This window comes from Cyprinus carpio, chromosome B4 (assembly GCF_018340385.1).
Source record: "Cyprinus carpio isolate SPL01 chromosome B4, ASM1834038v1, whole genome shotgun sequence".
Taxonomy (NCBI): Eukaryota; Metazoa; Chordata; class Actinopteri; order Cypriniformes; family Cyprinidae; genus Cyprinus; species Cyprinus carpio.
Window position 1 is genome coordinate 16,014,812 of NC_056600.1, and position 13,971 is coordinate 16,028,782.

The 13,971-nt window shown below is 36.4% G+C and overlaps 1 protein-coding gene across 2 annotated transcripts in view; it reads left to right on the forward strand.

Annotated features, from left to right (window-relative positions):
• LOC109051473 (synaptotagmin-1-like) overlaps positions 1 to 13,584 on the forward strand; it is a 184,168-nt gene extending 170,584 nt beyond the window's left edge. For both annotated transcript variants that reach the window (XM_042722207.1, XM_042722208.1), the window contains 5 exons: positions 2,020 to 2,187; positions 3,058 to 3,225; positions 4,950 to 5,067; positions 10,859 to 10,992; positions 12,621 to 13,584. In XM_042722207.1, coding sequence (XP_042578141.1) covers positions 2,020 to 2,187; positions 3,058 to 3,225; positions 4,950 to 5,067; positions 10,859 to 10,992; positions 12,621 to 12,830 — 798 coding nt within the window. In that variant the 3' untranslated portion in view covers positions 12,831 to 13,584. The remainder of the gene's footprint in view (positions 1 to 2,019; positions 2,188 to 3,057; positions 3,226 to 4,949; positions 5,068 to 10,858; positions 10,993 to 12,620) is intronic.
• The last annotated feature ends 387 nt before the right edge of the window (positions 13,585 to 13,971 follow it).

The window sequence follows — 13,971 nt, forward strand, 5'->3', positions numbered from 1 at the left end:
AAAGCAAATCTATGACCATCCTGTTGCAAGTGCCATTCTCTACTGTTAAGCTACAGGAGCTCCTCAAAGCAATAACAGCATTAAAATCCTGTATCTTGAAAGAAGTGTTACAACTGGGTTATGTTGAAGGTGTCCTGTTCTCAAGGGTGAACTTGACCTTTACATTTAATTGTAAATTCCACTTTATTTATTATTATCTAGATATTGAATTTCTCATTGCTAACATGTCAAGATATGAATCTGGAGACAAAATCTAGCTGACATATAAGTTTTCTCCTGTCAAGTAGTATGAAATTTTAAAGACTGGAATCAGTGTATATATTAAAATTTAATTCTCCGGTTCTCTACAAAGTTAATGGGGATGTAACTGCATGACTGACAAAAGAGACCTATTGGTTAAAATAAATAAAAACTTCTCTTATTTTGTCAACCATTTTCACTTATGCTTTTTGGAAGAAGTGATTATAGGAGCAATGGGCATCATTTGTGGAGTATTTTCTACCTTTCAACCAATTCTTTAAAAATACAGATGTTTTCCTGTTTGATTGTGTCTGTGTTAGAACAGTGTTTGTGTGGGTGTTTCTTTCTTGAAGTCAGAACATGTGCTTTTTTTCATCCATTGTGAAGCAATAAAACTGTCCAGACCTGAAACCCACCACCATTTAATGAAAAAAAAAAAAAGACAAAAAATTCAAACATTATTACAGCCTGACAGGATATTAAATTCTTTATAGTTCCTTTGTCAAGAAACAATCACAGTGTTCTCTGATAGCCACCATCTAAACCAGAAACACTGGCAAAGCATGTCACAGACTACAGTCCTTCCCATGGCAGCACAGCCGAAGTGTGACAGCTGGTCAGAGTGAGAGAGAAGGTGAGAGATGAGAGAGTTCTACGCCCGAGTGCATGTGTAGACACAGAGACAGGGCGTTTTATGGGAAGCTGATGGGAGCTTGATTGACTGACTCTAGGACCCATGAGGCCATGCAGGGATATGGTGACTGGCAGGTCAATCAGGACCTCAGCCCAGCCAGCCGGCCAATCAATTATCAGAGCCGATGGGGAGATAGGATCAGGAGCGCCATGCTTGACATGGCCTGACCCCATTGCCTCCTTAATGCTGGGACTGTTTAAAGAATAATGCAGCCCGGGTCTGAAGGACACACCTCAGCATCATAACTATAACTGACCTCTCAGTGGCTTTTCATATAAATAAGCAGATACTTTCCAGGCTGATTTACTATAGTACCACCCATAAAGAGAACCAAACAGTTGAAGTCAAATACAAAGTAGTTGATTCACAATAAACCACATCAGATTTTTAAGGCAAACTTTTCAGTGTGTGCTAGTTACTAATTTTAGGAGCAGAAGTTCTCAAACAGTGAAGGTATGTCCACCAAAGTTTCGAAAAGTATGAAATTGTCAATATTATAGAGAGAATAATATTGAATGTAGTGTCATTTTAATATTACTTATATACTATTGCTGTATTTATTTATTTATTTGTTTATTTTTTTAAATATACGTTCAGTTTACATTGCAATTTTAATTGAACTTTTAGAAATGTTTATATTTCAACTTATTTCAGGTAGTTTCAATGGCAACATTTCTAATACATTTAATTTAATGTTTTTTTTATTATTATTTATTTTTTTAATCTGATATTTATATTTTATGTCAGTTTTATTACAATTACTCAAAATAATTTTAATAGTTTAAATCCTAGAGAACAATAACAACACTGTTTGAAAGCTTGAAAGTCACCAGACAAGCTGGAAAAACATCAGTTTTATGGAAAGACCCTGATAGTTTAGGTCTACATGAATGTGTGGAACTTATGTTAGACAGCATATCTTAGTGCTTTAGAAAAAGAAGACCAACTGTCTTCACATAAATCTGATCCAGCATTACAGTGAACTCCTACAGAATGGTGGTGGGGTGATGGTTTAGACAAAGACTACACTTCTCTTCAAGGTCTTACTCAAGATCTCTTTAACTTTGACTTTTGACCCTTCATAGCTCATAGTGGGGATCATCCAAGCAGCAGAGTTGCCCGCTATGGATATGGGTGGCACTTCTGACCCCTATGTGAAGGTCTACCTTCTTCCAGACAAGAAGAAGAAATTTGAGACCAAGGTCCACCGGAAGACACTAAATCCCGTTTTCAATGAGCAATTCACCTTTAAGGTAGGTCACAACCTAATAGAATTGAATTATAACAAGTGATTTCTCATTGGATCTGTGCGTTTGCATTCTACTCATGCAGTATATCGAGTTATTTCTGACTACTTCTTCTGGTGTATTAACAAGACAGTAAGTGGCATGATGTGTTGCAGTAATTACATGTAAACATGCAGATGGACTCCTGCAGGTGTCTGTCATCCGGAAAGTAGAATAATATATATTTTGAATGTTCAGTAGAGCTTTCTGATTCATTTTTATAGGATGTCATGTGGCTAAAAAGACCTTTTTGTGTAATTACCGCTGTCAGATCTCTAGACTTCTATTAAATTGCTAAGTGAAATTGCTAAGTGAAGTGTTGAATTTCTAAAAGAATTGCAAAAATATAACTGATCCAACCTGGGGGGGGGGGTGTGAAGGACTGTTTGCGTGTTTTGTTCTTGTTTAGCCTAGTGCAATTTCAACTATGACAAGGTACCTTGAGAACAAGAAATGAGCCGCACGCCAACATAGAGAGAGATAACCACAGAGCTCTGACATGTAATCACAAGTGCCTTCATTATTGAAATGAAGAAACTGGAGAGCTGGTGTGTGTGATAGCGTCAAGGACAAAATAGCAACCCTTGGGTCTTATCTCTTTCCCGGCCAATCAAGCAGTTTGTCGCCATGTTGGAACAAGTCCTTTGGGATAATGAGTTTTGTCTGAAAAACAGCTCAATTGGAGGAAATCAAGAATCAAATCTCTCTCTCTTTCTCTTGCACACATGCAATTGTCCTATAGCTTCATCCCAGCATCTCAAAGTCCCGTAACTGGAATTGAGAGAGATTAGACTGGTAGGTATGCATGCAATTAATTTCACCCCTCATATCCTACAGGTTCCCTACATTGAGCTTGGAGGGAAAACTCTGGTGATGACGGTGTATGACTTTGACCGCTTCTCCAAACACGATGCTATTGGAGACGTGAAGGTCCCCATGAATAAGGTCGACTTTAGTCATGTGACCGAGGAGTGGAGGGACCTCCAGAGCGCTGAGAAAGAAGAGGTAAAAAGCTAGTATGCATGGGTAGCAATAACCTGTTCCCTGGTAATGTGCTTAAATATTAGCTTTTGAGTGAATAGTCCATCTTTATTGCCTGACCTTCTGGAGCACAAGTGGGATTTTTGCCAATTACGTTGTTCACTAGTAGTGATTCTTCCCAGTGACTTGAATCTTTTCAATCCATTCATACAGAAAATTTACATCATATTCATTCTCATTCAGATTTTTTTGCTGATCTGGATCCAGAAAAATTGTGCAGCTTTACAAGATTTGCTGTATACAATCGAAACGCAGACATCAGTCTTTGACAGACCAGCGTTTTACCCCGTTGGCATCTGTTGGCATTGGCGCTTGTTTTTTCTGATTGAACATATTGAATCGTGTTTGTCGGGTCTTGGATTGTCTGAGAAATAACATACTGTAATCTGGTGAGTGTCGCCATTGGTCTGTCTGTGCAATGTGAATTGGCCTTTATGCTCCCCGTGTTTTTCTTTAACAAATCCACCAAATAAGTTTGAAATGTTCCCAAATGTTAACTCGTATATTGAAAAGGTTGTACACAACAAGAGTAAATATAATTTAACAGGAGCTGCATTGAAATTTACTAACTGTACAAGTGCAAGACTTGAGGGCTATCCATCTTCAATGGAAATGTCAGTTAATCAGCTGGGCCGTGCCACATTTTTATTAATAAAAAGTGTGACTTTCCAAGCAGTGGTTGGGGAGATTCAATTTTCATGGTAAATGTCATGGAATATAGCATTTAAGCCATGGTTTCTATGGGAACCTTGTTTTTGTGCCACGGTTCCTTGGTGTAAAGGTTAATTATGACGCTGTCAAAAGCCTGCTGAGGGAAGAGAGTTGACGGCTATCTACATACCTTGAAGGTTGCTCTTTGAGTTTGTGCTTCTGTTACACTCCATGTCCGATGAACTAACAGAGCACTTCAAGCACTGCTTGAGAAAGCTGGAGCGTATTGACTTTTATCAAAGAATCTCTAGAGTGGTGTCCTGAGGGTGGCACTTTAAGTGCCTGTAAAAAAAACGAAATGAAAATCGACTGCAAAATGCCGTAGATTCTTGTAGTTCCATCCAGTTCAGTCCTCTTTGCTCTTTTTTTTTCCTACACAATTTCAAAAAGAGGAGAGAAAAAAATCACGGCAGTCGATTCAACTTATTTACCTGTAGGACTCATTTAATTAAACTATGAAATGTTATTTTTCCATTCTGATGACCTTTTAATTGACAGAAAATTGATTGTGTGGAAATGGCATCAGCCAGTTGAAAGTAGAGTGATGTAACCTTTTCCCCCTTCCTGTTGTTTTCTATATGTCACATGTGTTTATGTCCATGTTTATGAGAATGGCTCCTGAAATATTAATGCAGTGTGTGTACGTGTAAATGTATTTTCAGTGTGTTTACTGGTGCAGCTACATTTGTGGAGAATTAATCAGATTCAAAGAATACAAACACTATGCTCCTCAATTCAGTTTCTCTTATAAATCCTGTTGAGTGGACGAAGGTCCAAATATGTTTGTATAAAGGGGATTATTTTAGTCTCGTGTGCTAGCAAAATTATTTTAGCTGGAGATGCTTTGCTTTTAAAGAAATGTTGATTTTTGTTAGAGAATTCATTTAGTGAATAAATTTGACCGGGTTTTCAGGTTCAGTTTTTCTATTTACCTTGACAGTGATGTCCCTAATTGAACTTTTCTCTGCCACTCACAGCAAGAGAAGCTGGGTGACATCTGTTTCTCTCTGCGGTATGTGCCCACTGCTGGCAAACTGACCGTGGTTGTTCTGGAGGCCAAGAACCTGAAGAAGATGGATGTCGGTGGCCTGTCAGGTGAGTCCAGTTACTGAGTCACACTGTCAGCTGGACCCTGGCACAAAGGTTGTGTCATTATGTGACAGTTTAGGACAGTGTGTCTTAATGCCAGCTGTCATGACAATTCATTTTTGTGTCTATAAATACAAAGTGAAATCAAAATGGCTTCTATTTTCCCTTCTTAACCCTGTAAAACATGATGTATAGTGGTATTTGATGTATATATATATTTTCTGAATAGTCAGAAAAATCTATTATCCTTGTATAACTGTTTATTGAACCTTTAGGGGGAAAAAAAAGAGTTTTTTTTTTTTTGTTATCTGTTTGATACATCAGTCTTATATAACTCATATATTATTACATAGGAGAAAACTGAACTAAGTTTGAGAAAAAAAGCACCTCAGTTTTATTCAGAAGCCTAAAAATGAGCAAAAATATATGAAAAGAATATAGTAGATTACTTACAAAAATGCATGTGAATCAGTTGTTGCTTTTTATCTCCCCATAATATGTTTAAGTAAGATGATATTAAACTACATATACAACTGTTTTCTATTTGAATATATTGTAAAATGTAATTTATTCCTGTGATTTTAAAGCTGAATTTTTAGTATCATTAATCCAGTCACATGATCCTTAAGAAATCATTATAATATTCTTATTTGTTGCTCAAAAAACATTTATTATTATTATATCATTATTTTTATGATAAAAACAGTTTTTTCAGGTTTCCTTGATGAATAGAACATTCAGAAGAACAGCATTTATCTGAAATAGAAATCTTTTGTAACATTATAAATGTTTTTATCATCACGTTTGATAAATTTAAAGCATCCTTGCTGATTAAAAGTATAGTATTAAATTCTGAAAATTTAGCTTTGATCACAGGAATACATTTCATTTTAAAATATATTCAAATAGAAAGCAGTTGTTTTTAAATAGTAAAAATATTACACAATATTACTGTTTTTGCTGTATTTTGGATCAAATAAATGCAGGGTTGGTGAGATAGTTAATAATTAAAAAAAAAAAAATCTTACTGTTCAAAAACTTTTGTCTGGTAGTGTGTGCAGGTGGGAAAAAAAACTTAAACTATTACAATGATATCATAGCCTTACATGTTTGCATTCAGTCAAATTCCTGCCATACATAATTTTTCAGCTGAGTATTCTAAGACAGATGCATTATGTGTTGTGAATGCTCTTTTCAGGTTGTCTCAAAACCCTTTCATTTTCTCATAGCTGCACGAGGTTGTCTGTATGTAAATGCGAAGTCATTTTTAGTATATCTTCCGCTTTTAAAATCATGTAATGCGTATACAGTCATTCACAGCTACAAATCCCAGGGGCGTCGTAATGTGGCTTGAAATGATCCGACACTTTCCGAACCTACGGCTGTGCGGAGAGCTGCGCTTTATCAGCTAAAGTAATATTCAGCTCTGTTGAATACATGAATACATTTTCGCTGAGTAAATTTACAGCTCGGCGTTCACAAATCAGTCCTCATCTGTGCCGTGACCACTTATGAAAAACGGCCCGGTCTTGTCCATCCATACTTCCCCGCCTCCCTCGCCGGTTCTCTCACACCTGGTCCGTCTCGATCCTGCTGTCAGAGAAGCGAACAGGCCATCAGTACCAAACCCACCTGCTGGGAGCCAAGAGGCCTGACGTTTACTTCTCATCACTCAGAGAGAGAAGAACAGCTATTAGCAAACTTTCTCGCTCTCTCCAGTCCATTAGCGATCCAGATTAAAGCCGGCTATAAACTGTCAGTCACGTTTCATAAGGTACTCCAACACGCCGCTGAAATTAACACCGTTAACAGTTCTATTAGGGGTTCGTGTTTAGAGGACTATAGTTTTCACGATGTGATAACTACACCTCCTATTGCGTTTCATTGTAGGGCTTGTTGAATTGGTCGTTTGCCAGATCGATCAAATCCTGTGTGAAAATTGTGCAGTTAAGGGTGCTTTCACCATCAATTACTGGGTTTTTGCCAGACTCTGACAGTTTGTATTGTGAAATGAACCTTTTTGACAAAGCACTCAATGTTCCCACTGATGTTACTAGAAAAACATTTCGGTCCCTGCATTCTCTCTCTGCTTTTCTTCTCGTTCCAAGTTTGTGAAAATGGCTCAGATTTAATTGTCGTTATAGGGGAAGTTGTTGTTCTCCCGAAGGAATCACTTCAGAGCTGTCACATGATCAGAAACAATAGGCCCGCAAGGATCATGCCAATAATTAGTGACTGTTTCCATTGTGATTCAGCTATAGGGAGGACGACTCATCAGAACACTATAATTTATCCTTTTCTCTGTTCAAACCCTGTTTACTCTCCGTAATAACACAAGACGTGGTTGTTGCAGCTAAAATAAATGTAATTTGAATTAATTCACCAGAGCAGTGCTTACCAATTTCTGTATTTTTCCTCATTGTGATTTTTGTGGTTTCGATTATTAATTAAATATGCATATATAATAAATTGTATTTGTATATATGCATTTAATGCATTGGCATTTAGATTGTGCAGTTCATTGGTTATTTTGTGTTCTGTGAATAGATCTCGTGATTATGGCATTGCTAGTGCTATGTTATATTGCTTAAGCTACTGCACTTTTTCAAAGCCTCAAAAGGCATTTGGACACTTAATTCACACTTAAAGGGATCACGCACCAATTGTTCTTTAAAACTGATTCTTAAAATGCATAAGTAATTAATTCAACTGTAAGGGATACATTTAAAAGTAAATATGTAAGGAAAATCGTGGAAATATCTGTATTTAAAGGAATAGTTCACCCCAAAATGAAAATTCTGTCATTAATTACTTACCCCCATGTCGTTCCAAACCCGTGAGACCTTCTTTAATCTTCAGAACAAGCCGAGAGCTTTCTGACCCTGCGTAGACAAGAACACAACTGACACATTCAAGGCCCAGAAAGCTAGTAAGGACATCATTAAAATAGTCGTAAACACGCATTGAAGTCTGACACAGAGCAGAAGGAATCATTAAATAAGTAATTAATGACAGAATTTTAATTTCTGGGTGAACTATCCCTTTAAATTTGTAAGAATGTAATCAGATATCAAAATATCAAATCCAGTATCATTAATTTCAAAACAATCAATCAATCAATCGATAATTAATACTGATCAATCAATTAATACTGATTAATTGATTGATTGATTGATTGATTGATTGATTGTTTTATATAAACATAATAAATATACACAGTACACACACATATATTATGTAAACAAAAACTTATTTTGGATGCGATTAATCATTTGACAGCAATAATTTAAACAAAACGGGTTGAAATTGGCACTTTTTTTTTATTAGCATTAATAAAGCTGAGGGTGAATGCAGTACATGCAGTCCACCAATAGGAGACACCTATGAGTCTGTAGACCATACTTGACCGAATGCCTATGTTCCAGAGCCACATCAGAGACAAGGGCCAGTTTTATTTTCACTTGGATTTTCAGTATCCCTTTTAGATGAGCTTCTCAAGTGACTATATGAACCATAAACACAAGTCATTACAGGCACTGCCAACTAGAACCACAAACTTCTGGCTCAGCTTCTGTGTGAGTGTAGATTACCACAGATTTCCCCAACAACCTCAAACCTCAGGCACTCTGTTGCCAAGCAACCAGGCAAAAGGACCACTGTTAATAGTGTTAGACCCGGAAAAGTTCTGTGTAAGTTCAACATCATAAATAGCCATACTGCATGTTTTCACCTTATTAAACATGGATGGAGCGAGCGGCCAGAGCTCTGGAGACCATGTAATGTTAGTGTAAGTTCAACAGGAGGTGCTGTGCTGCTCTATAATGAGAAATCTATCTTTGCATCTCATATAGTCTACATAAAATGTTTTAGCATGCATTCCATATGTGATCCTCGGTCAGACAGACTGTGAAGCTTCATGAATGCATAACGGAAATAAGAAAACATGCTTTTTTGTTGTATCAGAAAGACCTTTTTTATGTATAATACCTTAAAAAAAATGCATTTAAAATTGATTTTGTGTCACAAAATTATAACACCGACATATTTGTGCACAATTCTTCATTTTCAAACCCTGGTTACGGCCATGGTCTTACACACCCTCAGCCTATGATCTGTGAGATCTACACTTTCACAAACTGCATGCCTCAGATTTTGTGCTGCCCTACTCCTAATATGGTATGGGTGCAGAGTTCAGCATGCCTTCTAGGTCTCTCTCTCTTTCTCTTTCTCTGTTTGGAATGTGCTACTCTGGCTTTTTTACAGATAAAGACTATTTAGATCAGTTGCAAAATGAAAAGGGAATTTAAAGTACCAGAGATTTTTTGAAATGTCTTTTGGAGCAGAGCAGAGAGGATCATGGTGACAGAAATAGACATATCAGGGAGAGAAAAAGTGAAATGACCTGACGTATTGGACAAAAGGTTATTCTGAAACATGGTTACATCTGTCAAATTCAACCATTTCTCACCACAATAACCACTGCTACATCCATTTTTTTATTGTAAGGCTCATAAAGGCATATGACATCACCCCTCTTTAAGTCTCAGTATAACATACAAAACATACCTTAACTCCCATTTTCAAAAAGACGTATAAATGGAGAATCAGACATTGTTTTGACATTGTATCCTTTATTTGTAGTCTGACGTTTCAATCAAAAAGTGATTCTAAGAGAGGTGAGTCGGAATCAGTAGTGGGTGAGGTAAACAGATGAGAGATGTATGATGGAAACAGAATATAGATGCTGGAAAATGATAGATAAGATGGATAGTATTTTGAGGCCCTGGCAGAGATTGATGTGCCTGAATGGCAGTAATGTAACAGGGAAGATTTTCTCTGGGATACTGGAGGGCACACACCTGTCATGTGTAAATAAAAGCTTGTACTATCCTAACACATACCACAAGAGATTTGTATTGGAGCCTCAGTAGGCGCTTTAGGCATCGCATGCAGTGTTCTTTTGTGATATTTGGAGAAATGTAAGAATAAAATTAAGAATAAAAGATTGCATTTTTTTTGTTGTTGTTGTTGCTGTTGCTGTAAATACAAAATTGCTCATTTCAACCTTTCACAGAAACTAGGAGTGGTACATTAAAATAATTAAATAATTATAAATAATTCAAATAAAATAGTTAAAAACTGTAATTCCAGACATTAAAAAAAATTTAATGATCTTCAGGGTTCACACTCTTTATGGTGAATAAATTACCATGACTTTTTGACAGTTTGTGATAATAAAATAAAATGTTTGTAAACAAAAATAGAAATGTACCTGCTGTTTCTATCTGCTAAATATTTTAAATATATATATATATATATATATATATATATATATATATATATATATATATATATATATATATATATATATATATTAGAGACAAATTTATACAGTATTGATTTTTTTATTTTTAGAATTTTAATGCAAATTAACATGACTTAAGATTTAATGGGTTTTCCTGATTTAGAAATCACATTTAAAATTCCCTGGTATGTCCAGGTTTTCCAAGATTGGAACCCTCATTCTTGAATAAAAATTACAGTTGTTGAAGGAATAAATCAAAATAAGAAAATTGTGTTACATATTTGATGTTAGCCTATAGCCTTTTTTTTTTTTTTTTTTTTTTTTTTTTTTTTTTGTCTTATTTTAAATCAGTTTAAGTCATCTTGTGGCCCCCTTGAAAGTGTGCTGAGGCCCCTATTGGGTCCCGGTCACCTGGTTGAAAACCACTGCTCTTATATGTCATAAAAACTGCAGTATTTTCTCATGCTATGTCCTGTATCTGTGTGTTTTTAGATCCCTACGTCAAGATTCACCTGATGCAGAACGGCAAGCGGCTGAAGAAGAAGAAGACGACAATCAAAAAGAACACCCTCAACCCTTACTACAACGAGTCTTTTAGTTTCGAAGTGCCATTCGAACAAATCCAGGTAATGCAGGTGTTTTTTGTTTTTTTTTACTTGTACTGAAACCGAGTTCTAATATGGCAACGGCAAATTCAATGCAAATTCCCATTTTCAGTATTGTCATTAAAGACTAATTAACGAAATCCTGTGTTGAAATTTATAGAGACTAATTGGCAAGCAACAGACAATAAGTATCTTGTGATATGGGATACGGCTCGGCATGAGGCTTTTAAAATATTTTGTTGATAATTAGTTAGAGAATAAAATGGATGCGATGCTTGCTAGTGCAATAAGAATAAAATTGCTTCAAATTGATTTAGCATTTCACAGTTCAGGGGATACATTTTATGCTTTGAGTGAGCTGCTTTGCATTCAAAGTGTGTCTGGGGGTCTGTTAACCAGAGAGGTCTTTCTCCCTTCCCATTCACACCAAGCAGCAGACGTTTCTAAAAGCGTCTATCCTCCACTAACAGTTCCTCGCTTATTGTACATCCCTCAATATTTCATTACATGGCAAATTAGCTCTGGCTCCTGAGAACAATGGCCCCAGGCCTGTTCTCACTGGTCAGTGAAATCCAAGTGGAGAGATGGATCGAAGGATAATCAGGGCTCTGAAGATGTTAATTCATATTGTCTGCTCGCATTTCGTGCGTAGGTTGGATAGGGCTCAAAGTAAGCAAGCTAAGAGTGAGCCATTGACCCAGAACTCACACCGATCAGTTGTGTGCTCACAGTCAATTTACAGAGTTGTTCGGACCTCTTTGGTGGCACCCGCTGGCCTTTCTTTGGTAACTGCCCCCATCCTCTTCAAAGACCCACGCCGCTACAGAGTAACAGGCCCTTGAAAAGACCATCACACTGAGATAATAGTAGTGGTATTTGGAAAAATGGTCAATGGCGTGTACCGCTATGTGTATTTTCAGTCATTGTTAAACAATGTTGCCCAGCAACCCATTGTAAGATATTCATAATGTTAAAGGCCTCTTCATTAAGTTGTGTAAAATGTAGTTTTTAAATGTGTCAAAATTTATAAACACTTTTTATATATACTGTACTTTATATATTTCTATGTACATGGCTGTTCAAAAGTTTGCGATTCAATAGTTTTTTTTTTTTTTTTTAAAAAGCAATTAATACTTTTCAGAAAGGATGTATTAAATGATCTTTACTTAATATCCTAATGATTTTTGGCATAAGAGAAAAATAGATAATTTTGACCCATACAGTGTATTGTTGGCTATTACTATAAATATACCTGTGCTAGTTATGACTGGTTTTGTATTTTGTGTGTAGTATGTATATGTATGTGTGTGTATATATATATATATATATATATATATATATATATATACACACACACATCACAGGAATAAATTAATTTTTTATATAATATAATATATTGATTTATAGTAAAAATGTATGAAATTATATTAAAACAGTTATTTTTAAAGTTATTTTAAATGGTAATATTTCCCAGTATTACTGCTTTCACAGTATTTTTGATCACATAAATACGGCCTTGGTATGCATACAAGACACTCATCATAATCATTATCACCATCATCATCATTATTATTACCCAGCACATGTTCAAACAAACTGAAAGGCACAAATGTTACATTGCAAATGTGTGTCTCTACTTTCTATTACAGAAAGTTCAAGTTGTTATAACTGTTCTGGACTATGACAAGATTGGGAAGAACGATGCCATCGGCAAAGTGTTTGTGGGCTTGAACAGCACAGGCACCGAGCTCCGTCACTGGTCAGATATGCTGGCCAACCCGAGGAGACCCATCGCTCAGTGGCACGTGCTCAAGCCGGAGGAGGAAGTGGATGCCCTGCTAGCAGCTCAGAAAAAATAGAGCAGCCCAAGCCCAATTCCCCACCCCCCTTCCCACAAACCCACCCGTGTAGTGCTCTTTACCCAGTGCGTGTAAATACCTCAGCGATATAAGGATTCATGCACCCTCACTCCTAATTTCGTGTCTAAGAAAACCGCCTTCTCGGACCACCCCCTTGAGATGTTGTGTTGTTACGTCAGTTTCGACCCCTAGACCCCTTTCTTCCTTCCTTCCGTCGGTAAACTTTCTCTGTCCTTTGTTGTTTCACCTCCATCCATGACCTTAAAACTCCCCGACCAAATGCCCCCTTCTTTTAAGCAATATGATCTGTATAGATAGCGCATGACTGGAGGAATTTATTCTACCACAGGTGTATATATCAGTATACAGACGAAAATTATTTCTAGTTTGTGTTTGTATGTTGTTACCCGTTTCCTAATCTGTGTATATCTTGATGTTTTTAATAAGATGTTCTATTTTAAATTATGTAAATGCTGACATAGAAGAGCCAATATTATATATAACAGGATATAAGAATTTTACCTTATTCCATTCCACTAAAATACACGATATATCTCTATATAAATATTTAAAGAAATCCAACCTGCAAGACGCTAGTGGAGGTACACTCACTTCGTAAAGGACGGTTTGCGCTTCATGTTTATTAAAAAAAAGCATACAGATGTACCGTACACGATAAACACAAACACACACTGAACACGAAGGCCATTAACTAATATGGTTTCATGGTATAAATGTAATATGCTGCTGACAATTATACAAGCACATGATTTCGTAAGAACTTTTTGTACTAATTTATCAAACTGAGGACCTGTACGCTTCACTTAAACCACTTTAATCGAAGGAATTCGTCTTACTTGACGAAAACTTATCAGCCTTTTCTTTTGATTTCTCATACAGTGATGCTGTTAACTTTTAGTAAAACGGGTCCCCGGTTTGCTTCTTTCTTGTTTTCTGTCCTTCGATTCCCGAATTTTCCCGAATCCGATCTGGCGCCTTACGAAACCGTAAATTGACAAGCTGTAGCCATCATGTCCTTGAAGCTTGAATTTGTGAAACGCTTCCTTTTCTCGTCGTTGGACTCGTTTCTTTGAGGAATTTACGGTTCAGCCTCCAAAAAAAAATGAAACCAGGAGTTTTG